General features: G+C 38.2%; 2 protein-coding genes across 3 annotated transcripts; one reads left to right on the top strand and one right to left on the bottom strand.

Moving 5' to 3' along the window:
- Positions 1-761: 761 nt before the first annotated feature.
- ccdc177 (coiled-coil domain containing 177) lies at positions 762-9,890 on the top strand. The gene is made up of 3 exons (XM_038302709.1): positions 762-1,173; positions 1,797-5,175; positions 9,168-9,890. Exon 2 carries the CDS (start codon positions 1,809-1,811, stop codon positions 4,344-4,346), a length of 2,538 nt encoding a protein of 845 aa, XP_038158637.1. The 5' UTR covers positions 762-1,173; positions 1,797-1,808; the 3' UTR covers positions 4,347-5,175; positions 9,168-9,890.
- Positions 9,891-11,046: 1,156 nt separating this feature from the next.
- plekhd1 (pleckstrin homology domain containing, family D (with coiled-coil domains) member 1) lies at positions 11,047-27,442 on the bottom strand. Of its 2 annotated transcripts, XM_038302710.1 has the most exons (14): positions 27,179-27,442; positions 26,912-27,046; positions 23,182-23,275; positions 23,015-23,104; positions 20,682-20,758; positions 20,460-20,551; positions 20,325-20,377; positions 20,155-20,249; positions 19,972-20,065; positions 18,444-18,652; positions 16,992-17,124; positions 16,665-16,809; positions 12,642-12,785; positions 11,047-11,367 (listed from the first exon to the last, which is right to left on the bottom strand). In XM_038302710.1, exons 1-14 carry the CDS (start codon positions 27,226-27,228, stop codon positions 11,210-11,212), a joined length of 1,569 nt encoding a protein of 522 aa, XP_038158638.1. In that variant the 5' UTR covers positions 27,229-27,442; the 3' UTR covers positions 11,047-11,209. The 2 variants fall into 2 exon arrangements, with proteins under 2 accessions (XP_038158638.1, XP_038158639.1); XM_038302711.1 differs by having other exon boundaries at positions 26,912-27,442.
- Positions 27,443-27,759: the final 317 nt, after the last annotated feature.

Below are 27,759 nucleotides of genomic sequence, written 5' to 3'. Positions count from 1 at the left end.
GAAACCAGGAGAACAGCTGTGCATATTTACGACAGTGCACTTTTACTTTCGCCCTCTGGGGGGAGCCTCGCTGGAAAATCAACACCGGTTGCATAGTGTACCTTTAAAATAATTAGTAAAACAGAATTTGTAAAGAAAAAAAGATGAAATAGATCCAAAGGACCTATCAGTAACCATGTCTGTTCCAGTGCATATCATCCTTAGAATTTCTTTAAATATTATGTCCTCAGTACAGGGGCCAGGACATGATCTACAGGGGCACTGGCCCCCGTTGGCCACTGTCTAGAACCGCCTATGGGGCAAAGGTATGATAGATTTCAATCTTAAACTGTTTACATATTGAATCTCTTTTTAGGATTTATTTTTTATTTATCTATTAAGGTGGTTATATTTATTTTTATTTTATAAGTGTTTAGGGTTTTTCTTATTTATCTTTTGTTATAGATTGATTAGTTATTTATTGCTTCCTTATAACGTGAATGGATGAGCCATATTTTACCAGAGTAAATCCGAAAGCTGAGCAGGCAGCTTAGCCTAAGACGGTTTTATTTATTTATTTATTTATATGTATTTATATATATTTATTTATGTATTTATTTGTTTTTTTATTTTTATTTTTATTTATATGTATTTATATATATTTATTTATGCATTTATTTATTTGTTTGTATTAACTCACATATTTAGGTTATTTTTTTCTTTTTTGTGTGTGTGTGTGTGTGTGAAACATAAATCTGTAAGCTGAGCTGACAGGCCTCTCTGTCTTGCAGCAGGCGGAGCTTAGGATGCTCAGATGAGGGAAGCTGAGGGGCAGGTGGAGACCCTGGATGTTTACGCGTTTCGCTTCGCTCAGGGAGGATTAGTCGAAGCTGTGGAGCAAACATCGGTCGTTGTGGAGACAGAGTGAAATCTGTTTGGAGATTGCTTTTTGTTCTACCGGCGATCGGGAGGCGCAGATCGGCGCTCCGCCGCATAGAGAGGCTGAGGCGCACTGAGGCGCTCCATCTGTCTCCGTCGAGTCGCTGGAGGCTGCGGCGAGGTGATGCTCCATCTTTGGATCGACGGCCGGAGCCGTTGTTTCTGAAAGCCTGCTATTATGCAAGGAGCAAAGAGGACTAGGAGGATTAAAGGGGAACGAAGTACTGGTTTAGAAAACATTTGGCACTCTGGCAGGTCAGTGGAGATAAATATTCTGGAACCGCATTAAATTACACGTAGTCCGCATGTTCACGAAGGTTGATGAGCACATTTCGGTTGAAGCAGCACTATGACGTTAGACAGCAATGATAAACAAGTAGAGGCTTTATTCACAGTGAAAAAAAAGTCCAGGCCTTTGCTGCCCATTGGCAGGTGCGCGCCTATAGCCAGTTTGGCCCACCCTGGTTCCTGTTATCGGCTACTGTCAGCTAATTTGATCCATATTTTTCCAAGGCTTTGATGTGTCTAGGTCTGTAGTGCATTTGTGTGCTATAGAGTGAAAATGGGGCTGTGAGTAATCAAATTCTCTCAGCCTAGTAACTCTGCCAAAAATAGATCTTATTTTAAAGGGCTGTGCTGTTTTTGTGTGTTATTCCACTTCCCCCGAAGGTAAAATGTCTCATCTGGTATAAAATCACTGGGTGTATGAACATGTGCTCATGCATGCATGCATGAATCTACATTTTGACCCTTCCCCCACAGACAGTTTCTCTCTTGTAATGTCTGAGCTAAATGTTTTAATTGTGATCTAACCCTCCTCTGTCTTTTTTTCAACCCTCTTCTGATCTATCGCCCCTTTTCTGTCTCATTACCTGCAGAGTAAGCCCACTATGGTCGACCCCTCAGATATTGAGGAGCAGAATAAATGTAAAGGCCCACAGCTTGACACACCAATCGTGGCAACTGAAATCTCTAGATTATCAGAACCGGTTGATGGCGCAACAACTGAGGAAGAAGGTGATGCTGGTTTTGAGACACCGCCGACCGGCAGTTCAGAGCCCAGTCCCTGCCACACTGCTTCTCCGACAGGGCCGCAGGTCAGCACACAGGGGGCTGCATCTCAGCAACCACAGACTCAGACGGACACAGATTTGGCCCCTAAACTGCACCTGGACCTCTACAATTTTGACTCACCTGATGCGGAGGGCAGTCGTTATGTGTTGACAAGCCCCCGCTCTTTGGAGGCGTGTGCACGATGTGGAGTCAAACCTGTGGAGCTGCTGCCACGCCCTCTAGCCGACTTTATCCGTGAGGCGCCTGGCCGGTCAATGCGTGTCGCCACAGGTCTTTTTGAAGTCTATGAGAAAGACAGACATGGCAAACTCAGACACTGCAGGGAAGAGAGAGAGAGGATCGTAAGAGAAGAGAAAAGAAGGATTCTGCAGGCAGCTGTCAACAGCAGCACATCTTTGTCCTCAGTGGATAAAGTTCCATCTGGTATCAATGTGCCTCCTAAATCTAGTACAGTAACCTCTAGCTCACCCCATGATGCAGTAGTTTCCTTTAAAGCTGCACCATCAGGTGCAACTCCTTCGTCCAAAGCCCCCACCTCTATTCTTAGTACGTCCCCAAAATCCATTCAACCAAGAACTACACCGTCTCCAAAGTCTGGTCCCAAAACATCTCTGCCGCTTCCCAAGGGTTCAGTTCAAGTTTCAGCCAAAGCCTCAGTGTTCCCGTCATCTGATCATACCAAAAGCACACGTCCAATTTCATCTGGTCCCTCACCAGTGCTCAAGAAATCCACCACTGGTAAACCTTCAAACACTTTTCCGAGATCAGTGCAGAAACCTCCCTCTTTTCCTAGAGCTAACTCTACATTAACATCATCAGTGTCAAAGCCTGCCGCTCAGAGCACCAACACACAAGTCAATGGAGTAACAAGAGGGCTTTTCTCTCACCACAATGGGCATCTTGGATTACATTCCAAGACCCGAGGGAGAAGCCATTCCCTTGAGTCTTTACAGCGAAGGATGGATCCAGCCTGCTGCTCAGCCTCCACCACCACCACAACGACATGCACCTCATCGGAGTCTGGGGCTTCCTCTTCTTACAGTTGGGATGGTGCACGAGACCACTGGGCTAAACTTTCTAGCCCTCGAGCTCGCACTATGGCTACTTTCAACTCCCTAATGGGCCGTAGCCTCAGCCTCGGAGACCTCAGCCACTCCCCTCAAACAACACAGAAGGTGGAGCGCATCGTCAAGGAGGTGAAGCGTCGGGGCCTGAAGGCTGTGTCTGAGCGTGATCGCAAGATTGCAGCTTTGATGCTTGCTAGGTATCAGGAGGAAGACATCATGAGTCAGACCCGTTATGTTGCTCACCTTCAGTGGGACAGCGAGCGCAGGATGGAGGAGCTGCGGCGGGAGCAGGAAGACAGGGAGAAGCAGCGGGCAGTGCTCCAGTGCCAGCGTGTGTGGCAGACGCAGGTTTCAATTCGTCAGCGGAAGATCAGCCAGCAGGAGCGTGATTCAGCTGCTGCCAAGCTGCGGCAGGCAGAGGAGCATGAAGAAAGGTGGAAGGAGCTCGCGGAGCAGCAGGAGCGCAATCGTCTCCTGAGGCTACAGCAGGTGGCGAGAGAAGAGAAGCACAAAAAAGCTCTTCAGGAACAGAACCTGAAGGCCTTGGAGGAGGAGAGGGCTGCCATGCTAGAGCAGGAGAGACTACTCCTAGAGGAGAAGCTCACCATTGCTGAGCTGAAGAGGCAAGAGAGGGAGCACCAGGCCCAGGAGGAGAGACGAGGTCTAAATAAGGCAGAGAGGAGACGTCATGCTGCCCTGATACAAGAAATTGCCCGTAGAGAACAAGAAGAGAGGGATGAAGCTAAAAGGTTGGCTGAGGAGAAGCTCAACCGCTCCCTTGAGAACTATGAACAGATAGTTGAACGTCGGGGACAGGAGCTAAAAGAGAAAGCCAAACGCGAAGAGAAACAGATTCAGAAAGCTCGCAAGGCAGCTGAGAGGCGCGAGAAGCAGCAGCAACAGCTGCTTGAGGCACGCGCCAGGGAGGCTGCCAAACGAGCCCAGCAGGCCACCGTGGTGGCCGAGGAGAAGGCCAAGGAGAAAGCCAAGCGAGCCATCAAAAGTCGGAAGGAAAAGGAGAGACTCCAGAAGCTCAACAGGCAGCGTGTTGAGGAAGAGGAGAGGCAGAGGCGCCTGGAGCTCCTGCAGTCCATCGAGAGGAAGCTCGAGAAAAGCGAGCAGATCTTTAGGGAAAAGAAGGCAGTATTGGAGAGCGCCCGCTCCGTGGCCCGGGCATCCTTTCACGTGCGGGACAAAGTGCGGGAGGAGACCAACATGCGTACTTTTGATAAGATGGCCCTGGAAGCTCAACTCAAAGCAAGCCTAGATGAAAAAGTAAACCCATAACTGTCCTGTAAACACCTGGTCACATCAATGACTCTTGCCTCTATTGCTTAACAGGTTACCCCTCTTTCCAACAACACTAGTGGCATTTTTTATTTACATGCCATTACACATTAGCAGCTTTCCTCTGCTTTTGTCCACTTTTGTTAAAGTTCATATCAAATCAAATAAATCCAGTTTGGTATAATTTCTGTATTAGGAAAATTAATCATATCAGTAGTTATAACGTAAGAGTAAAGCCCAGAAGGCATATGGAAACCAACTTAAGATTTAGTGTGCACAGTACAGTTTTATGTTGTTTTTTTTTTTTTTTGTGGCAACACCCCCTCTCTCCCCTCCACCACTTTCTCTGTATGGTCTTTTATCCTTGGCTGTGTCTTATTTCAGCCCCTGGACTGAAAGCCGTGCTGGAATGAAAAGAGTCATTGTTTATCTTGAAGCACAAACTCGCCAACTGCTACATAGGCTTTTAAGGAAAAATTCCTTTTAGTAGAAAAGCAAGCCTGAGGGTGAAGTTGAATAAATATGGTTCCAAGCAAATTCAAGGAAATGACAGGCCCTTTTTGTACAAACATGGACGGAGGCACAGCCAGTCTGGAAGTTTTACACCAAAGGCTGAAAGCTTGTCCGTCGCTTCATTGCTGACAGCGCAGTGCTGGGAGGTGCAGAGGACGTTGGATATTGCACCACAAGCATTGCTCCTTCAAATTCCTTCAAGGACTCTCTTTTTTCTGTTCATGTTGAATTAGTCAGCACTAAAAGAGAAAAGAAAACTCCTATTGCCACCCTCCTGTTTCTATCAGCGCCATGGTGACCACCTTATAGTCAGCAGGTATGTGTTTTTACCTCCCCCTTCTGTGTTCTGGTGCATGAAACTACCAATCAGAGAATTGTAGTTTTAATGACCTCTAGATGCAATAATCTTAAAATCACTGAGCTATACAGATGAAAAAATTTCCAAAACACTCATGATTTTTGCACTGAGAAAAAGCTGTTGCCATAGCAATGCAAATCTTGCTAGAACTGCAGGAGTAACAGAGCACGGAGGATAGTTCACTGGCTGCTTTTTCTGGATGTTTCTTTAACAAGGAACAATGTCGGTATTAAAAACTGTCTTGTACTTGTTACAGTGCCTTGCAGAAGTATTTAATCAAAGTTCATTTTGTAGTGATTTTTTTTAAAGTCAAGTGCAACCACATTTACAATTTTAAGTGGCAAACCAATGCAAAAATAAGTGTGAGGATGAATAAATGGTTTGATTTTTTTTAGAATAACCCTTAAGAAGTCTTAAACGTTTCAGTTTCCATTATATCCTTCATACCATAATCAACATTAATAATGCAAGTCTTTTAGGCATATGTGTGCACCTTTTTTGCACCTCTACAGACTGAACATGTTGCCCATACAACGTTGAATAAACCAAGTTGAGTAAGAATGAATAGAGAGGATCTGTCATGACTGACTTTGTCATAGATTTTTGTTTTATTAGATATAGGTGTGAACTTTAAATGGGCTACCCTAACACATAATTTTAGCTTTTTAATTTAATCTCTGAGGTATTTTTAGGGTAGTGCTCGAAGCTAGCCTTCCATACCAGGTTTTTTAGCTCCATACATCCTCCATTAATTTCTTACCAACTTTATTAACCCTAAAAATGTAAAGCATCCCTACAGCATGATGCAACTATTCAAATACTTTTTGAAGGGGTGCTTTTCTGCTAGTTTGGATAAAATAGTTTTCAACTACATCTAATATTTTGCAAGTAGAAAAAAAAACACTGAAATGCTTATATAAAGCAGTGTTATGCAAAATATTACTTGGGTATTTTGTAGGATGATACCAAATATGCTGTTGTTTTTTATGTATTTTATTAAATTCTTGATAAATGGATATTTAGTTGTTATATGTGCTCCTCTATATATTATAGCCCATTTACGTATATTTAATATGCAGTTCAAGTATTTTGTTGCTTCTAACAGGTTTTCTGTCAGGATGAGTTTTTATATTAATGTATCTGGAACAAGGCCATTGGTAAAATGCACATCAGTTCCAAAACATCCACTACTGTCTAAAAGCGAGATTTGTGTGCTTCGTTAGTAATAGTCGCCATACTGACAGATCCTCCCACCTGACCTATGAATCCCTACAGTTCCTCCAGAGGTATTATGGGCAATCCTGGAAAACAAATGCTTTGATCCACAAATATAATTTGTAGCCTTTGCTAATCTTCACTTCCACTCTGACCAGTTTCCATGTTCTTTATGAAGCATGATACTGCCACCACCATGTATCAGTGTTCTGAGTGACAGTTCTCCACCAGCTATCTAATTTTGCATGTAGCTCAAAAAGTTAAACGTTTTACATGTTTAATAAGAGCATCCTCATAAAAATGTTTGCTCTGTAACTGTAAACAGGACTTCTCATACTGTAGCTTTCCTTTCCCCATTTTACAGGTTTCATCAGTGAGAGCCTGATTGGTAGATTGCACTTCTACGTTTTCTCACATATTCTTTCTGTGAACTGTTGGTCTTCATCTCTTTTAGTTAGTATGGATATTGCATTTTGCTTTCACCATACAATACTTGTTTATGTTGGTCTATTACATAGTCTAAATAAAATTTATTGTAGTTTGGGGGTTAATTTCATAAAATGTGCAAGATAGGGTTTATGAAGTACTTTCTACTCTTAAGGTTCACTGATGCTCCCTCAGTTTGTCTGCAACCAGAAAGTAGACTCAACTGTCACATATTTCATATCTGCTTTTTGAAAGGCAGTGATATAAGCCAAAGAGAATTTGAATCAGCATCAAGCCAGCAGGCTTATGACCGATTGAGCACCGTTTAAAGCAGATTATCATGGGGGCTGGAGGGGCAGGATGAGACAGCAGATTTGCTGTCCTTTTGCCTTTGTCTGTGCTTTTTATATAAGAAGTTATTCTAAAATATAACAGTTGCACTTCTGAAGTAAACAGTAATAGTTTGAGTTGGGGTCTGAATGAAATAAATGTGGGAGATTCGAGCATCTGCTCAGAGTTATGAATTAATATGTCAGAATTGGAAGTATCCTTTTGTACAGTATGTCAGTGATTGAAGACAGAACCTCTGCAGACATTTTTAAGAAAGTGACAAAGTAATGTGAAATAAAAACATGTGTCTCAAACCCTACCTAAAAAATGAAAATGGCAATATTACACTACAAAAATGTACCAATAAGGCAGCCTACATGGGAAAGTTTTCCAATAGAGTAAAAGTAGTAAAACATATTTAGTAAATGCTGCAAAATTTAAAGTTTCTTTCAGGATTTAACCCCTTGAACCCTACGGACCCACCGGCGGGTCCAGCTGCTACATGACCTCGTAATTTTACCAAAGCCCCAGTATTGATGTAAAAACTTATTTGGCACAGTTTGGTGACATTTATGGATAAATGTGCCAAACTGGCCCCTCCGCCTAAGAAATTTCTCACTAATACCATTCTAAAATAAATATGATTCATCTGATTGAGTCCAAACTTGGTATATTTTTACACAACATTTAGATTTGAAAGTCTGTACTACTTTTTTGTGCTATAAATAATATTTTGGTAGTGTTTTGCAATGTTTATTTCAAAGAAAATTTTGGCGAGGTTCAAAAAATGCAAAATATTTTGTATTTTGTCCCTAATATTTCAGGCAGGGTCAAAGCTACAATGGTGCTGACACCAGAAAACCATTCTATGACATCTTACCTTTACAGAGGTACCAAAAGGGCTTTGAGGCTATAAGTTATTTACTTTTGTGTGTTTTTGTAAGGCAGAAATTTATTTATATCCCCTTAGGGTGTAAGGGGTAACATCAACTGAAAACATTTGGTTGATGACTTTGATTTAAATCTGATGAGAAACAGATAAAGGGTAATACACAGATGGAGATAATCTTAATCTTTAGTTGTTGTTTTTTTTATTATGACCTTTGTGAAAGCTGATCACTTTTGTTGGGTACCCTTTTATGACATTTATTTGTTGAATAAAAACTAAATGTCACAAAATGAATTTTGAGGCTGCATATTCTTTTAGAGAAGAAAAATTAAAATGCAAAGTCAGACCTCAGGAATTCATTGGTTTATAAAAAAAAAAAAAAAAAAAAAAAAAAAAGCCTCTAAACATTCCCTTCATGGCCTGAAGGGGAGATTGCAACAATATATTAATTTGACGTTTTATTTGAGGACAATAGAGTTATTATGAGAGTTTCAGGAGAGTATTGTAACATTTTTATTTTTATTTGAGATCTCTTGCATACCTGTATCTTGATGAAAATATACAGGATATAATTGTGATGCAGGTGAACCAATAAACTATTCCATTTTTTAAGAAATACAAAACTACCTATAAGGAGTAGAATGGATGGTTTAATACAGTTATATGTAGATGACACACAGCTTTATGTCTCAATGAAACCAGGCAGATTTGGAGCACTGCAGTGCCTGTTTGTATGAATGAACTGAATAAATCAACTGGAGTCATAAAGCTAAATAAGAGCAATTTGGATCACATAGCTTTTATTTAATTAATTTTAAAAGTTTTTTTTATGCCACTGCCATGTGTTTTTGTCACAGATATAGAGACTTTATATCCATGGTTATCGTCTTAGAGCTCAAGCATATGCTTGTTAATGTTTTGGGTTTTTTATTCTGCCTTATATTCTTTTTTTTATGCTTTTTATGTTATTAAATGTTAAAATGTTGAAGTCTGTTAAAAGCTATTGGACAACATGGTTGCTTTGATTTGACACTATATTGAAAAGTTGTCTTAAATTGTCTTATTCTATTGTCTTTATTATTTGCTGCAGGTCTCAGAGATGACTGAGAGGAGATGACTAAACACAGCCACCTGCTAACCTTTCCCCAAAACAAGCAGTTCTCCTCTGATTGAAATACAGCTATATAAAAGTGTTTTTTCTACATTTCTGTTGGTATTATATCATCATCAGTGATAGGCTGCTAAGAGAAGAACCCTTAGAAGAAGCAGCTGCCTTTTCTGCATTAAGGTTCAAAAACAGCTTTATTCATAGCAAGGCATGCTGATCAATCTGTTAATTGTTCCTTCTTACCTTCCTGTTTTTCATGTGGGCTTTTTTTTTCCCTTTTTTATTGAATGAGCTGAATGTTTTTTCTTTAAATTAATGGGTTTCTATTTTTAAAAAAAGCTGTTCAGATGTTGAAATGACAAAATTGATAAGAATTACATCTTTGAGATCTTTGCTCTTATCAGCTGAAAAAAACTGTTACGGATAAATAAAGTGAACTTCAAGGTTGTATTATCCTTCCTTTCACTTTATTTGATATCAAACAATAAGGAATGAAAATGTTTATCAGAAGGCCTCTAAACATGGCGGCAACTGAGATGTGAAACTTGGAAGTTCTGCTGGGCTTAGAGGTGGAAAATGTACTCCATGTTATCTTTGATATGTTCCATACAACTCTTTGTTCAAGGTAATACATTTTTCCTTTTTCTATATCCTGGTCAGATCAGTGGAGAAATAAAGAATAAAAGGACAATGCATCAAAGTCTGCATTTTTGTCATCAGATCATTTTTTTCGATAGAACAAACAGCACCCAGTGACTTTCCCAGGGTTTAACATTCTTTCTGTCTAACAGGAGGTGGAAAAAGCTTATTTTCCTCAGGACAATAGTTTCATGATCACATATAAAATGTGTTAATTAAGAGTTAATTACTCCAGTTTTTAAAACAAAGTAAAAAGGTAACTCTTTCTCTCTCCAAAATGAATTTTTAAGTTGCTTAAGAAGATAAACTTTTTGCCACAATTGTTCATCAGATAACCATCTCTGTGTTTCTCAGTTTTTTCCTCACTGAATCAATGTAGTCAAACTAAAGACCCTTTTTTAAATATAAATAAGACAGTGCTTCTACAGTTAAAGATTGATTATAAGGCTTTGTACTGACCTTTGCCAATCAGTGTGGAGGATGCCGACTCTTCTCCAGTACTTTATAACTTTAATACATTTTAATCTTTTAGGATGTCTTAACATTAAAAGTTATACAGAATATTTGTTTTTTGTTATTATTAATCTTCCAATCATTTCAAATTATAATTCATCAGTGCAGCACTATTTAATATATTTCAATTATCTTTTTAATATCATACATGGAAGAAAACAAACTGATTAGAGAGAATAATCAGGGCAGATTACACTGAAATGTATAACTAGTTGAATCATCTGTTGTAAAACTTTGTCACTTTTCCATCCAGCTGAAAAATCTGTCTCTTTACAAGCTATAAAGAGATAAAGAGTATTGTTGTCAGAAAGCAACGCTTTTGCACTTCTGCAGTTCATGGAAATCTTTGGTCTATTAAAGTCTAATCAAAAGTACAGCTCCATTAAAATACTCTGTCTTCTGTTGAGACCTTTGTCTTTTACCTAAATATTTTAGGCAAAAAGAAAAAAAATATAAAAGGATATAACTGGAGTAAATCCCAAAAGATACTGATATTTTTTTCTTTGTGGAAGCAAAAGCAATCTAAGGTGACCTTTCCCATTTGGTTAAACCATAAATTAACTTTGTTTAAACACTTTTTCTGTTGGACTTTTTAAGAAACTGAGAAAATAAAGTGCAAAAATAGAAACAGAAAAAAAACAATCCATAAGCAACATAAACATTTCCAAAGCATTTTGTGTTACTTAAATTAGTCGAGTTTCAATTTGACTGAATTGTTTATTATTACTTTATTTTGACAGATCCAAGATTTCCATTGAACAGATGTGTGTGGCTACATTAATGGTACGCTTGGGATCAGGTTCTCTTTTTTTTCCAAATATCTGCTGACTGAAATAAAACTAAAGGACCATTTCTGCCTTTCCATCCTCCGTTCAGTCCATTATGGTGTTTGCGGCTTCCTTGCGAACGACAATCTTGTACACGCTCTCCCTGAAGCTGCTGTCAGAAGTCAGCCTTCGAGCCGTCGCCCTCAGTTCCTCCATGCTGCCATCGTCGGGGTCAGCCACAGCAAACGACTTGGAGTGTTTCACTAAAATCAAATTGATCACATTGAACAGTTTAACTGTTTCCAACAACAAAAATGTGGAAGATTTGTTTTCTTTTTTCTACATTTTTCATGTTAAAATCACAGACCCCAAAGTATTTCACAATAATTGTAAATGATAAAAAAAAAAAAAAAAAAAGTAAAAACCTGAAAAGTGGATTTGTATTCAGTCACTTAGAGCCAGGTTTTGCTGCATATATAGCAGCAAGTATTCTAGGCTATATCTCTACCAGTTTTATCCATTTATTGTAAACAATTGCTCAAACCTCCTCATATGAGATGGAAAGAGTCCAGAACATCCATTTTAAAATCTTGCTGCCATTTGCCAAATGGATTTAGATCTGGATTTTTTATTTTTTTTCTGGATTTTTGGAACACAACAATATTCTATGGTCTAAATCAAGGGGTCATCAACCTGTGGCTCAATGACCAGAAGTGGCTCCTTGGAGTTTCCAAAATGGCTATCAAAAGATTTGGAAAAATGATTCAGCGAGTGTTTTGTAAATAGAGATGCATACAGAACATACAGAGTTTTTCAACTTTTTATGCAATAATGACCTTGGATTTATATTACGGTAGTATTTTTTCTAAAAAAAAAAATGTCAAGGTATAGGAAATGGCATGCTTTTAAAGGTTTTTAAACTTTAGATGAAATGTTGGTTATTTACAAAAAAATAAAGTTCCCATAGTAGTTTTTTTATGTTTCAACTAGTTTTCAAATATAAAAAAAGATCACATATTTTCTCTATATGCGTTTTATTTCGCTGGACTGGGGTCAGAAAGGGCTGTCTGGATTATCTCACCATTATTATCACATATCTAACTAGCTTTTTTGCAGCATCTAATATCTTTCATCAAGCACTATTAAAGATGAGAGTCTCTGAAAAAAAGAAAATAATCCCCACAGGATGGTGCTTCCACTACCCTCACCTCATAGGAACTAACAGTTCAGGTTGATGAGAAGATGTAGTTTTTTTCCCCACTTATTGTATTTTGAATGTTAGTCAACCAGTATAATAAGTCTCAACTGACCGGAGCTCTTTCTTCTGCATGCTTCCTGCTTCCTCTGCATGACAGAGGAAGCAGCACTAAAAAGCTCCTTAAGGCAGTTAGTAGCAGGGGAATTTATAAGGAAGTATAAGAATAAAGAGAGCTGAATATAAGGAACACTTTTTGGATTTTTACTTTCAAAATAAATCTTTAGATGTAAATTTCAAAGTGTGTCATCGACCTGGTCAGTGTGAGAAGCTTAGACTTACACCAGTGGCGTCTGGAAGCTCTCCTTTGGATGCGGCAGCTCTTAATTCTCCGAGCAGCAGCTTTGTGAAGGTAAACAGCGTTCTTCATTATAGCTGGGAGCTTCGCCTCTATCTCCGCTGCACAGATACACTCCTCAAAGAACTCTGGATAAACAGATCAGACAATAAAATATATTTATGTACTTGTTCTACTGTTTAAATGTCGGTTTCACCACAATGTAATCATGAATTAGAAACTATACAAAAAGTGGATAAAAAAGTTTTGAGTTAATAGAAAAAAATATAAAAGGGGGAATAAGAGGTTCGTCTTAGTCCTCAGAGGGAGAAACATCGAGGAGTCTTAGATTAAACAAACATTTTACAACCACGCTTGCTTCAACTACCAGTGGACCCTTTACTCATTTATCCGGTAAGAACACGTACGGATTATTTTAAGGAGAGCTGGTAAAAACCTTCTCTTGCAAAGTATGAAGGAAGTAATCTACAATATTAACAGTATGTTAACATAATAACCAAAATGATACCAAAACAAAGACCTTGCTCAAATCGACATGTGTTGAGCATGGTGGTGGAAGGCTCATGATACGGGCTTGTTTTGGAACCATATGATGAAAACATCTTGTGGACCTAATTAAAACACAACCTGTCTGAATGGTAAACAAGTGCAGCCATTTGACTTATGATTTAGGATAAACTCACTTAGGATTTTTCCACCCATTTGCTTTTTTTTTTTTTACCTTTTCTGTGGTGCTAGTATCTTTGACAAAAAATAATCGTAAAGGAAGTGAGCAGAGAGAGACAGAAGGAGTAGAGGAAATGAACATAATATGTTAGGGACAAATTAATGATGCTATATTTTTACATTTCTAAGAAGATTGCTGCTATTAAGCTAATTTGGACAAATATTTGACTATTTTCAAATTATGCTCAATGAAAAACTGATCCTTAAGAACAAAACAAAAAGTATATAAGGGCTATAATAAGGTTAAGATATGACAAAATATAGCAGCAAGTAAATCCTCATCTTTGTCGGCCTCTTCAGTAACTTAAGGATCTCCTAAAACCAATTCCTTCTTTTGGCATTGACACAAGCATCATCAGCTCCACTGACCTTCCTAAATCAGTTTAATACACTTTAACTTTACAGAACAAAAACAGAAATCAAATATAACAGACACAGCCCATAGAACCTGCAAAAAATATTAAATGGAGTTACAAAGAATCATAAAGTCAAATAAGAAAATGTATTTTCTTGCTGTTTTTTTATTATTATTATTTGATCCTAAAAATTTTCTTGTTTTTTTCTTCCCATGAGAGTCTCATATTGGTACAATATTTTTCATGAACTTACACTGACTGGTCAATAGGTGGCAGTGTATGCACTGATGCAGGAGCATTATGAACTGGGGGAATATCCAGAAATTACCATCAAAGCCTGTTATTATGACAGTAAAGATCTTTAAATACAGTTTACTATTTATTCATATCTCTGCCTATCAGAATAACTCAGACAACGCGATATATAGTATTATTTGGAAGAAACCCAGAGTTACAGTAAAACCAGATTAAGGAGGTTTATTTCTACCAAAGCCTAATGATTATTACCTGACAACTCAACCTAAAATAGTGATAAAGTGGTTTGATGATTCTTGTGGCGGAAAGTTTGAAGGAGAAGCATAATGGGAGGAAATATTCAGAAACAAGCATTGATTGGAGATCAGAAACACGCAGCAAGATGCCTAAAATAATTGATTCCTTTAGTAGGCAATCATGTTTGGAATAGAATAGAATAGAATAGAATAGAATAGAATAGAATAGAATAGAATAGAATAGAATAGAATAGAATAGAATAGAATAGAATAGAATTACTTTATTGTCATTACACTGTCACAAGTACATTAGTATTTGTAAGGGGTTATAAAATAAATATGGAAGCTATATACAAATTATACAGGAAAGTTAGAATATGGAATATTTACATATATAATAGTGGAGTTATAATACAGGATAAATAATGAAACCATTTTTCACCATAGTCCTGATTTCAAGTGTTTAAGAAACTAAATCTGCAGGTAGGAGTTCTCAGATGACCCACTTTTGAATCAGATTTTAAACTCAAACAAATTTATTCAAAAATTTTAAACATAAAGCAGCAAGGAAGTTGGTAGAGTGGTAGAGATGAAGTTGGTGCTTCAGACTGGATCCTATGAGGCTAAGGCAGGAAATAAGACTGGACTTCCTAAGACCAAGACTGAATCTTTAGAATTAGTCTAACATTATCAGACATTTTCTCTTGTCTGTTTAATTTTTTTTAAAACAGAAAATACAAACTTACTGCACAAAATGCTCAGAAGAACAATGTTCAGCCAAAAATGCTTCTTGGTATAATATAATAAGCGATGGAATAAAAAAACTTCAGTGATAATGTTTTTTTTTTTTAGTTGCACCTTTCACAATTTCAAAATTGCAGAAACAAAAATGCAAAACCACCATCACATTCTCTGGTCCTGCCCAAAAATAAACCATCCTGGAAGGTTATTTTTAGAGAAACCTCGATGGATAATCCGTTTTAACTGCAGCACAAGACTTCATTTTGGAAGTCTTGGGCTGGCATCTGAAATGGTCCAAATATTTCCTCTAGACCCAGTTCCTTCATCTTTCATCAATCGAAGAACTTTATAGGAGTTTTACTATTGTTAGAAGCCAGTCCTCATGGTCTAGAATCTAATGATAAATAATACTAAAAGATCTCAGTGCCATGCATTACTCAGAAAACAGTTTAGGAGACTCACATAATGGTAACGCTGAATTTTATGTGGTGAATTTTGTTCCATGCTTGTTGCAAGAAAAAATTTTTTTATTTCACATGGAAATTTGAAAAACACGTTTTAGAAATTGAAATTTAAAAGATGCAATCCAGAAATTATACTTTGAAAAGAAATTGTCAAAAACATAGTTTTGAGGGTAACTTTGATTTTTTTCCCCCCATATTTTTTAAAGTTATATTTAATACCTTTTTTTAAAAAACATTTTTAATTACAAATTTTACATTTTAAAATTATTATTTTTTTTTCTTTTAATTTTATGTTTTTAGACTTATTTTTTCTTTTTTCATTTATTTAAATTGCTTTTTATAGATCTCCTTATTTTCACTTCTGGGGTGAGTTTTTCCTCTGGAATGGAGAGCAAAGACATCTCCATTGGTCTTAATAGATGTTATTAACAACATATTATTGGTCAGTATGTGCATCAAAGGAGAGTGTTTGTATAGGGCTTTAAGGGAAGAAAATGTTACCTATGAAATGCAGTTTGGAAAGGATACAATTCGTAAAACTAGAGATTTTAAAAACAGATAAATTATACTATATAAAAAAGGATTTCATTGTTTCATTTCTGGATTGCATTTTTTTCATCTATTTAAGATTTTTCATGTTTTTGTTTTTTTTGTTTTTTTTGTTTGTTTTTTTTGTATTTCCATTTACAAAATGTGTTCTTTGTTTGCAACAAAAATGGAACATAATTAATTTCTTAGACTTTTCGGTTGAGATTAAAAGAGGATCCACTCCAAAAGATTGAGCATATGGACCAGACTCTGGAGAGTTAATGATTTGCCAGACATGGTGAATGCTGCTCAAACTAAGATAAGTTAATCAGTAATTTGACCCTTTGCTCTTGAAGAACAGGAAATGCTGGTTTGGAAACTTTCAATAAAAATTAAGTATCAAAAATGAGAACAGATTTCACTGTTGTGACCACAGTGCATAAGAAGATCTACGGTCATATGTGAGAAAACCTGTCCATCAGCTTCAACTGCTCTAAAACAAAACGGGTCAGCAGAAGCACAGAGATCCTAAACAAATCTCCAGCAGACTGAAGACAGTCAGGGACAGACTGCCACCCTGGAGTACAGAGCTTTCTCCCTGTGGAACCATCAGGCAGCTCCCATCTGCCCTAACGCAGATCTTCCGCACACAGTGAGCTGATTAATGCATGCAAACAAGCATCAGCTGCTAATACACTTACTTCTCAGATGCGTCACATCGCCTTTCATCTTCTCATCTCTCTCCTTGGTTCGCTCCAGTGAGTTCAGGCCCTTCTCCAGATCCTGCAGAGCCTCCTCAGCCTGCTTCAGCCTCTGTTCAAGCTCCATGCGGGACTGGATCTCTGCCTTGTGGCAGCCGGAATCAAAGTCACATCGAATGTTGTTTCAAATAGAGTTCATAAATGACTATTATTTGTTAAATAAACAGAAATATGACTTAATTATTATGTTGTTAAACACTGTAGATTAAACATAATTTTGGTGGTGTGTGTTTGCAGCCTGGGAGCTGCTGAGCCTTGCTTTGATACCTTGAGCTCGGCCTCAGTCTGCTGCTTGTCCGCCGTCAGCTGAGAGAGCGATTGCTGCAGCGTCTGAGCCTGAGTGGAGTAGTACTCCTTCTCCTGCTGCAGGAGTTTAGATCGCTGCTCGTTCTCATGGAGCCTGAAGCAATGAAACACAGTGAAACAGAAAATTTAATTAAACAGGAATCTCTCCAAAAATGTGTTGTCCTCCAAAAGTAATGTTAATGTTGAACTTTTCTACTTATTGCATGGTTCTGTTTATTTGACAATTCCACGGAAACCTAACAAACTTCAGTATTGGGATTTTATGTGATGGATCATCACAGAGTAGTCCATAAAATGCAGAGAAAAGAGAAGGATACTTTTCTAGTCTTATAGACTGAAATTGAACTTCACAAATTTGGCTCAAATTTAGTCAAACTAATCTGAGAAAGACTTAGCATCAGACAATAGAAGAGGAGCACAACAACATGACGCTGCCACCACCATGCTTCAGCAAAGGTAAACATGGAAATGATAAATTTAAAATATATTTTATTTGTTAAGGTTTTGTAAATGTATTCTATATAAATAAATTGTTTGAAGATGTTTGAGATCTTTTAGATTTTAATCTTTTTGGAAATCTTAGGTACTATTTTATCTTAACGCACTAACATGTAATTCAGATATTCTTTAACTGCTATATATTTTAAATTAATGAAAGTGACTACTCAATACCATTGTGTTGTTTTTTATTAATTAATCCTTTTTAATGTGTAGAGGACACTTTACACACTCAAACGGAACATAAGTGCTTTACAAATCCAAGGAATAAAACAAATAAAAAATAATGATTTTATAAAATATTAAATCTACAACAAAACTAATAAAATGAGAGTAATAAAAATTAAAAAACATAAAGATTGTAGATAAGAAAAAAAACAGACTCATATATAAAAATATATAAGATCATTTTGTTTTAAAAAAAAAAAGCTGCTTTTTATTTCTTGAAGCAATTTTGTTTTTGGGTTCTATTTTCTTATAAAATCCTGTTTTGTGAAAGGAGGAAAGTTTAACTGGTGTGTGTAGTGTGTGAGTGGGGTTTTGCTGTGATGCTGTGTGTCGTGTGAGTAGGAGCCGGTCCGTTCATGCAGCACGTTGTCCATGTGATGCAGCCCAGCTGTCAGTCTGAGGACCCGATCATTGTGCAATGGATTGCATGTTCCAGCACTCGAAGCTGAACATTAGTGCCTCACAGTCAATAAAACCAACCCGTGCCATCCCACTTAGTGCACATTATCATTGAGCTGCTTGTTTTCAGATCAATACAGATTTCCACCATCCTCTGTACCATTAGCATAGGCGCTCCCCTGGAAGAACTTAATACAGGAGGACATGCAGCATGACCACCACAACCTGCAGTCCACAACCTGCAGGTTTCTTCATAATCAGATTTTCATGATTGATGGAGACACTCACTGCTCATCCGCCTGCTCTTTCTCCTTCAGCAGGATCTTCATTTGCTCCTCGATGTGTCGAAGGTCCTGCAGCAACTCCGGATCCTGAGGCTCCTCATCATCCACAGACTCTTTGCATGTTGATTCCAAACTCTGTTTGTCCACCTCCCTCTCTTCTTCCTCCTTCATCCCCAGCAGCAGAAGTCTACGCTGCTTCTCCTGAGAGAGTTCCTTAAAAAAACAAGAACAGGAGGGATCCATGGTGCATCAAGATGCAAAGAACTGTAGTTTCAGCAGGGAAAAATCATGCCTGGCCAAGGACAATTTTGTTTATTTTTGCATGGATAATGATTTCTGTATGGTTGTAGCAACATGCAAAGATGAATTCATGTGCATTTTTAAATCAATACATCTTCAAAATCATCGCTTTTTTTTTAAAATAGTCTTAGGACCAAATTGACACAGATTATTTTTTTACGAACAGTCAGATAGAGATGTTATCCTACAGCAGAAATTATTTACTCACTTATCTCTCTCATAATGAGAGCTATGTTTTTAAATAGAACCTGGTTACATATATTTCCATAATTTTTATTTCCACTATTTAAGAACATGCTTAATATTTTACAGTTTATATTATTTAATTCTCAGTTTTGTACAATTTGATCTTTCAGTATTATTCATTATTATTAGTTTTGTTTTTTTCTTCTGCTGCTGAGAACAGAGAGTATAAACCACATGATACTTTAACTGTAAGTGAACTACATACTACTTTCCTTTACTTTTTTTTTTAGCAAAACTAGATGATTTATATAGATAGTAGACTGTATACATCACCTCCAGAGCTGCAAGGAGTTATTAGTAGGTGCATCAGTGATCTGATCATCCAACTGTTCATTACAGCAATCAATATTATTGGCAGACATAGAGGGCCCCTAAACTAAATTTTGCTTATGGCCCCATGGAGGTTTGGGTTGGCCCTGGGAAAAATAATTCCCACATTTATTATATTGTTAGAAGTATCCGAACATTTTTACTTAAAAGACACAAACTAACAGGTCAAATTCTGCTGCTTTAACCTGTCAATCACAAGTACACCATGTGCGCACACCCACACACACTGTTGTGTTTTCATGATTTACGGGGACATTTCATTGACCTAACCCTAACCCCATTTATATGGCCTAACCCAGACTCTAACCCTAACTATTACCAACATATACCTAACCCTAACCTAAACTGAATTCCAACCTTAGTTCTAAACCTAATCCCGGCTCAAAGAAAAGAACTTTACCATATGGGGACCAGAATTTTGGTCTTCATAAGGACATATGCCCCATAGTCGCAGGTGAACTCAGCCTCTCAGCTCGTCTGCATGTGAGCAACCAGTTGGATGTCAACATTAACTGGTTGATCCACTGTGCAGAGCTGCCTCCTATAGGGTTGAATTTATCTGGAACTCCACAGAGAATCTCAGAGAAGAAACAAAGCCTTTCAACCATAAAGTGCAGAAGACTTGCTCAACCGTTTTGGATTGAATGGTTCAATACCTCTATAGACTTCTGAAGTGTAACTGTTAAGCAACTCAGCTCTTCTTTTTCCCGGTCAACACTTTTAAGGGACCTAGTTGTACCATCCAGATCTCTAAAACCACAATAAAAAAATAAAATGGGTATATAGTCAATTTAATACAGCTTTAGACACTGCAGTCATTATTGTAAAATACTGATTACAGTTTGATCTGCTCCTGCTCTGCCTTCAGCTCCAGAACCACCTCCTCAAACTTCCGTTTCTCCTCTTCCAGGACCTGGTTGAGACGCTCCAGCTCCTGCAGACATGCAGAATTTAGTGGACTAGGATTTGAGGTACAAATCCAAAAAAAACACCAAAACAACAGTCTCACCTCCCGCTGTGCTCTTTGATGGCTTAGCTCCTCTGTCTCTTCCATCAGTTTGTCTTAAAGGAAACAAACACATTAGACCAAAACCGGCCTCCAGTAAACAATCTTTACCTCCGCGATGACCTTCCTCCTGTTTACCCAGGTATTCTTGTTTCTCCTTGGCCAGCTGCAGTCCCTGAGCCTCCAGGCTTTCAATCATGGCCTCCCCGAGCTGGGAGTTCTTCCATGTGCTGACCGTCATCAAAGTCAAAAAAAAAAAATGCAAGGAGGAAATTTAAAACTTCTAACATTTCTTAAAAAACAAATCACTTTCCAATCTTTTGGCTCCAGCCAGAGATGGAGCTTTATAAGGATACTCACACTTTCCCTGAGTCCTGGAGCATCTCCATCCATTGGACCTGCTCCTCCTCAGACTCAGCAGCCAGGACTATGGTACCCTGGAGGACAGACACAGTTCAGCCGTTAATTCAAAGTCACATATTTCTTAAAATAAAGAGGACGAACCCTTAAAACAGCCAGATGGCTTGGTGAGGTTTAATTCTTTGGAATATATTATAATCTACAGTTCAAAGCAGAAGTTTATAAACACATAGTACTAATAATAAAAGTTGTAATTATGCATTTGAACCGTTCTTTTCCCAAGCTGAAGTAATAAAACAAAATAACAATTGAAAAAGTTGTTAAAAACAAGATTTGTGCAAACAGTTTTGATATAATTATTTCATCCCCACCAATATCTAGATAAATGTTAAGTTGAAGCAAAGTTACCAACTTTTTGAGCCAAATAAACAGCTGCTACTACAGTTCTGGCTAAATCTGAGACATTTATTCTTTTAATAATGCTAATAAAGCTTCTAATGAAGCTCATTTGGCTTCTACTTCCAGCACGAAAATGCTCTTTAATCATAGCAACTGAACTTTCAACAGGGTGGACACTGGTTCATTTTTCTAAATCTTATTGTTAGCCAGTTTGATCCAGTCTTAAACTGGTTTTGTTAACATTTGGGTATATTTTACCCAAATGTTAACAAAACCTGAGCTGTTAACTGAGCACCAAGTTCTGCCTGTTTCAACCATCCAGCTGCTGCAGTATTTGGAGGTTTTCCTTCTTCTTCACTGACCATTAACTTTGTGCACTGGGACAAAGTCTCAGGCAGATGATACCATCACCATGCTTGACAGCTGACACTCTCTCAAGGCTTTAACTTGATACATTTCTTTATTTTTGCAAATTAAATCATTGTCTTCTAATCCAGGTGTAAAAACATATATCCAGGAGATATTTGGCTTTTATATGGAGCCAGGTCCACATTTTCTTAAAGGTTTAAATTTAGTACAGAGGGAATTTTGCTCCTTTATTGTTGCAAACAAAAATGTTTTGTAAATACACATTTGAAATTATGTATTGTAAATGATGATTTGAGAAAAAAATTGTATACCACAAATGAATAAATATGAACAAATCCAATAATCAAACATTTCTGATAGCAACTTTACTGTTTTCTCAGATTTAATCTATTTCTAATGATATTTTTTTTGTCCAACATTTTTACACATTTTATATTTTCAAATTTAGTTTTTTTTCAATTTCGTTTTACAAACATTTTCAACTTGCAATTCACAGATCGAATTCTCTTCACTTCAAGCCCAGTACAAATGTTTCTAAAGTGCAAGCAGACCAAAAGAAATGTATTTCACTCCCCACCTCAGACGTTAAGAAAATGGGTGTTAGAGTGATATCTATCCTGTGTTTCAACCAGAAGGGTCATAAACTTTTATGACCTCCTGTAGGTCATGAGGCAGAATCACACGGCTGTGTGACTTCCATCCAGCCAGTTGGTCAATTCACACTATCTTGTTACCTGCATCCTCCCAGACAATGATTACTGGCTCTTCTGTTTTAGGCCCGCCTGTTTGATGTTGTAAACTGTTAATAAAAGGCTTTGCCATGAAGGGATCTGGGTGAGAAGGTGCTGGTTTTTTCCGAGCCAGTATCTTCTCTCCACCCGGCACACACTGACGTCACAAAACCCTGTCTCTGTGTTGATCATTTTCCTTTTAATCTTTTAAACTCACATTTCTCTGGATTAAAACCCAACAATGGGATCTGTAAAACACGTTTTAAAAAGAATGCAAGTCAATATGAAAGAGAGAAATCTGAATAATAAAATTTGAAAGAGTAAGATATAATATTTTTTTTTTATAAAACCTCAGAAAACTTTACTGGGTCCTCTACTAGGATAAATATTAAAACTTCACTGGAATTAGTTACGTTTCTGGGTTGCTCCCAGTTTAACCTTAAAGTGAAAATGTATGGATAATGCTTCATAACCAGGCCCAATGCCAGGATATCAATTTAAATGAACCCTTCCAGGTCTAAGAGGAATTCATCAGATGGTGGAACAGGATTCTGCATAGACTTTGAGGAAAAGTCTGCGAACACTTATCTATTGCTAGTTAGGATTCAAAGGATATGATCAAGCTGAAAAAAAGGAAGAGTAAGAGTCTTACTCGAGAAGAATGAGAGGTAACCCACCCTGTTAAACATTGGGTTCCTGTCATCTAGTTTTCAGTTCATCATAAAGCAAAATATAAAATCAGGCATCTTGGGTTTAATTAATGTCTTGAATAAAATTATCTATTAAATGATATGAATACAGAGATAATTCTGTGCATAGTAACAGTGATCTTACTGTGAAATCTTCAAGGTTGACCACAATGGCAAAAGGCATCCCCATGTCCTCGTTGGCTGACACCACACATCCTCCCAGAGGAATGACTCCCTGACACAGAATCAGAGCAGGCCTTTAGAGACACACTTCTAACACTTGTTGCTGATGGTCGTCAGGCGCTTGCTCACCTTGGGATGGATATTGAAATACCTGTTGCTCTCAAAGTTTCTCTTCTCGTTCTCTGCATAATAGAGCAAGAAGCTGTCCTTGATGACGAAGAATCTTTGTAGCGGGGAGAAAATTAGAGCAGCATTGAGTGAAACAACATCTGCCAATTCTCCTTCTATATTCTACATAATGAGTACTGCTAGGCAGCTCAGCTAACTTCATTTTGTTCATTATTAACCTGTTAAATACTCACTGCTATGAATTTCTCAAAGCACATTTTATGTCCAGGTTTAAACATGTTGTGCATTACAGCCTTTTAATTAGTGATGGGACTAACGGCGTTGAAACTAACGGCGTTACTAACGCCGTTACCTTGTTTTAGTAACGAGTAATCTAACTAATTACTTTGACTGTAACTATAACGCAGTTACCATTGCAGACACCCCGTTACTGCGCGTTACTCAGGTCGCACAATGAACCTTTTTTCATGATGGGACTCGTGCGCAGCTGCGTGAAGCTGACACCCCACCCACGTCAAAAAACTCTGCAAATAGACTGAATGGTTAGTGCAACGTTAGTGCAGATTTGTGCAGAAAAAAATATTGTTTGTGCTACTTTTGTTTAAGAGATATTAAAGATTATTTTTTAGGTCATCAAGAGGTGCGCGCCTTGTCATGAGAGAGGGGAGGATGAGATTCCGTCTGTCAGTTGAATAGGTGGGTGTTTCTGCTGGCGGGTGTTAACGTACAGCACACACAGAGAGATGGAGAGTGAGGATGACTCCAGCAGCAAAACAGCGTTTTCCACATGGAAATACCGGTGTTACGTAGAGCTGCGTTTCCCCATCACATAACGGTTTCCTCTGCATCTCCACACAGCGCAGGCGGCAAGAGTCACCGCGCAAGCGACAGGAAACACGCATGCTCGCTAAAGGCGCGCAACAGTCGCCCTGTGCTCGCGCCACAGGAGAACTATGGAGAGCGTGAACGATCAAATGAACCTGACAACAGCCAGAAATGATAGCCTATATGGAGAAAGGGAGAAAGATGGATGGATGGATGGATGGATGGATGGATGGATGGATGGATGGATGGATGGATGGATGGATGGATGGATGGATGGATGGATGGATGGATGGATGGATGCTCTGCCTTCTCAACCTACTGTATTTTTCATTTTAAACATTATTTGATGGCCTTTGTGGCAGGGATGGAGATCCATATTTTATGTCACACACAGAGTATACATCTAGATAGATAGATGGATAGATAGATGTTGCAGTATCTATAACAACCCAAACACAAAGGATTTCAGAATTAGGCATTCCCAGTTATTAATTTCATATACTCACCGGATCTGAATGTCCTGTTATAAAACTTCACATCGCGTTCCCCCCTGATGTCATTTACGTTGAGTTGCAATAAATGCTAAACTGTCTGCAGGTTCTTGTCTTTGTCGTCCGCTCTATTCAGCTGGCTTGGAAACACACGGCGAGAAGGTGGGGGCCGGGTGGTGAGGTTTACGGGGGCGAGAAACGCAAAAGTAACGCAATAGTTACTTTTACTAGTAACTAGTTACTTTTATTGTGGAGTAACTCAGTTAGTAACTCAGTTACTTTTTGGGAGAAGTAACTAGTAACTATAACTAATTACTTTTTCAAAGTAACGTGCCCAACACTGCTTTTAATACATTTGAAACAGAACAATTTCATCACTTTTTGTAAACATCTATTCATGGCACAACCGGAAATTTGCAAAAAGCTTAAAATAGCACAAGTGCATGCATTCAGAAAGTTTGGTAACGTGAAATAAAATGCATTTTTCAGCTGATGAAAAATCACAAACTCTAAATCCCTAACCCATGAGTTGTTCAACCCTTGGTAGCTGCCACCAAGCATTTGCAGAAACAGTTTTACGTCACTTTTAAGGAATCTAAACTAACTCTTCTTTGCATAATAGTTTTATTTTTTAGCCACATTGGAAGGTTTTCAAGCATGATTGACCTGTTTAAAGCCATGTCAGACAGCACCGGATCTGAGTCCAGAACTAAAAATGATTGACTATTGTAATTCTTTACTATCAGGAAATCCACAAGCTGTAGTTAGAAGCCTTCAGCTGATCCAAAATTCTGCAGCCAGAGAGATCATATTTCTCTTATCTTTACTTTCATTCACTGGCTCCCTTTTAAATCCAGAATAGAATTTAAAATCCTCCTTCTCACACAAAAGCCCTAATTAACCAAGCTCCCTGTTATAGATCAGAGATCTGATCATTTTGTATGTTCCTAACAGAGCACTGCACTCTGAATCTGTATGTTTACTACTGGTTCCAAGAATTTCTAGAAGAAGAATGGGAGGCAGGTCTATTAGTTATCAGGCTCTTCTCCTGTGGAACCAACTACCAGTTTTAGTCAGTGAGGCAGACAGCCTGTCTACTTTTAAGGGAAGGCTTAAAACTGTCCTTTTTGATAAAGTTTATAGTTATGCTTCCATAGGCTTAGACTCCTGGAGGACATAGGGACCACTTTTCCTAATTCTGCTTCATTCTATCTCTATTCTTCAATTCTGCATTATGTGTTAGTTCAACCACTAACTCTGTGATTTTTCTCGCCATAGTGGCTTCATCTGGTCTATTTCTGTTGGTTCTAACTCCATCCTGGAGGGTAAAATATCAGCTGGGCTGCTACTATCAACGCCTTCAATCTAGATGACAGTTGGACCTTTTTTTGTGTGTGTTTAGTCCTGTTTCTGTCCTAGACATAGCTGTGGGCTCAGCTATTGTTGGGACTGACTGACTGCTCAGACCACAACATGTTGAATGCTTGATACTGTAGCCACATGTTCATCGAGGAGGAGCAAATCCTGCAGTCAATAACGTGACACAATTAGATTTTTTTTTTATAGATTTTTTGATAAAAAAATTTTTAATCAGACTCTAAGATCTGATTGAATTGTCTCTGTAAGGTGCCTTGAAATTAAATTTGTTGTGAATAGGTGCTATATAAATAAACCTGAATAAAATTAAATTGACAAAGCTTTTTGTTATATCATTAATGCTGGATTTTCAGTGCTTTGGATTAACGCTCTACTGCAGAACTTAAGCTCAAGGTCCCAAACTGATGGTGAGACAATCTTGTTCAAGATTTTTCAGCAAGCGAGCAGAATTTGCTGTTTCAGCAAACCCAGAAACAGCAAGAGGGCCACAATGCTACAAGCTGCATGTTTGAGAGATGAAGAAAATGTTTCTCTGAAATAATTCTCATTTTGCTTTAGAATTCTCCTATTGTTTCTAGTCTCTTTTTGTTATTTGCTATTGTTGAATCAAGATGTTTGGAAAGCTGCAGAATTCAACCAAGCCCTCAATGAAAGGTTCCCTTTAGCATCAAACTACAAAGTCCAACTTTACCTTCAGTGGTCACAATGTAAAGCTGATGAGTATCTTTATATTCTATTAGGGGAATTTCTTGAAATAAAGCAGTTATTCTCTAACAAACAGCTCTTAAGATCAACTCTTAAGTGTCTCTTTTTAGACAGAAAATACACATTTACTTTCTATGAATTTTAGAATCAGACTAAATAACATAATTCTTTAATTATTAATTTTAGATCCTTCTGAATGCTTTTAAACTACCTCCATGTGCAGTACAAAATGCAAAAGTTTAGCAAACTGTCTGAAATAATCCCGTAATGGAAGTCAAAACCAAGTTAAGACAGAGTTTACATAGAAACACAAACACACGCACCCCTCTCACCTGCGGGACCACTTGGCTGATGGCCTTCCAAAGGGTCTCTTCCACAGCACGCCGTGCAGCTGCACCTTGGTGCTGATGTCCAGCGCTTCAGAGTCGGAGTGCTCCATGGACGTCCAAGGCGACAACAAAGAGTTTCTGGATGAAGAGGAGAACATCCCCTCAGCAGAATCCCTCTCACCGTGGGGGGTTGGGTCAAAATGAAAAATAAATATATAAGTTTTAAAAAAAAAAGTGGGGGAGGGTATACAGTCAGTCAATAACAATTACCCCAACAACTTTCGATCAGAAACAAACACGCAGAGGTGCTGCAGGCACATCCAGCTTCCATACCAGGCAGGAAAAAGCAGCAAACTAATCTCAATAACTCAACAGGGTGGAAGTGATGCAGCTGCCAATATGCTCATCATCTGGAGGCAGACAGCCTGGACGCCACAATGAAAAAGTCAGAAAGGGAGGGAAGCTTTAGGAATGAGTTGCTAAATCTGAGGCCGGTCGATATAGTCCGGCCAGTAAAAGCTGTTATTCAGATTACAGCACTCTCAGCTTGAAGCTCTTGGCAGGTATGAGGTCTCTCTCTCTCTCTCTCTCTTTCCCATCCATCCTTTGCTCCCTTCATTTGTTACTGAAGCAGCATATGAGGGGGGGCACCTGTTCCAGAGGGCGCGGCTGCATGACTTTCTAGTAAAGAGGATGGAGAGGCAGAGCAGCTTCGATGTCATTAGTGTCAGATTAATTCACAGCACGTGTCTGAGTGGGACTGCAGGCGTTGGATTATAAAGATACTGACGGCTGGGCTTTAACGTCCACTGAAACATATAAACCCTTCAGAGAGCTCCCAGATGACAAAA

The sequence above is a fragment of the Cyprinodon tularosa genome, unplaced genomic scaffold, assembly GCF_016077235.1.
Source record: "Cyprinodon tularosa strain WSP-4 unplaced genomic scaffold, ASM1607723v1 ctg499, whole genome shotgun sequence".
In the NCBI taxonomy this organism is placed as follows: domain Eukaryota; kingdom Metazoa; phylum Chordata; class Actinopteri; order Cyprinodontiformes; family Cyprinodontidae; genus Cyprinodon; species Cyprinodon tularosa.
Note: the sequence above shows the minus strand (reverse complement) of the source record. Positions and strands in the feature narration are given on the sequence as shown.

Excerpts from the sequence above, each read along its gene's own strand:
- ccdc177 (XM_038302709.1), top strand. The coding sequence starts at position 1,809 with ATGGTCGACCCCTCAGATATTGAGGAGCAGAATAAATGTAAAGGCCCA.
- plekhd1 (XM_038302710.1), bottom strand. The coding sequence starts at position 27,228 with ATGTGCCTGCAGCACCTCTGCGTGTTTGTTTCTGATCGAAAGTTGTTG. Across the intron at positions 20,759-23,014 it reads TCAACCTTGAAGATTTCACA|GGTACCATAGTCCTGGCTGC; the intron begins GTAAGATCACTG and ends TCTGTCCTCCAG. Across the intron at positions 20,552-20,681 it reads CTCCAGGACTCAGGGAAAGT|CACATGGAAGAACTCCCAGC; the intron begins GTGAGTATCCTT and ends GATGACGGTCAG.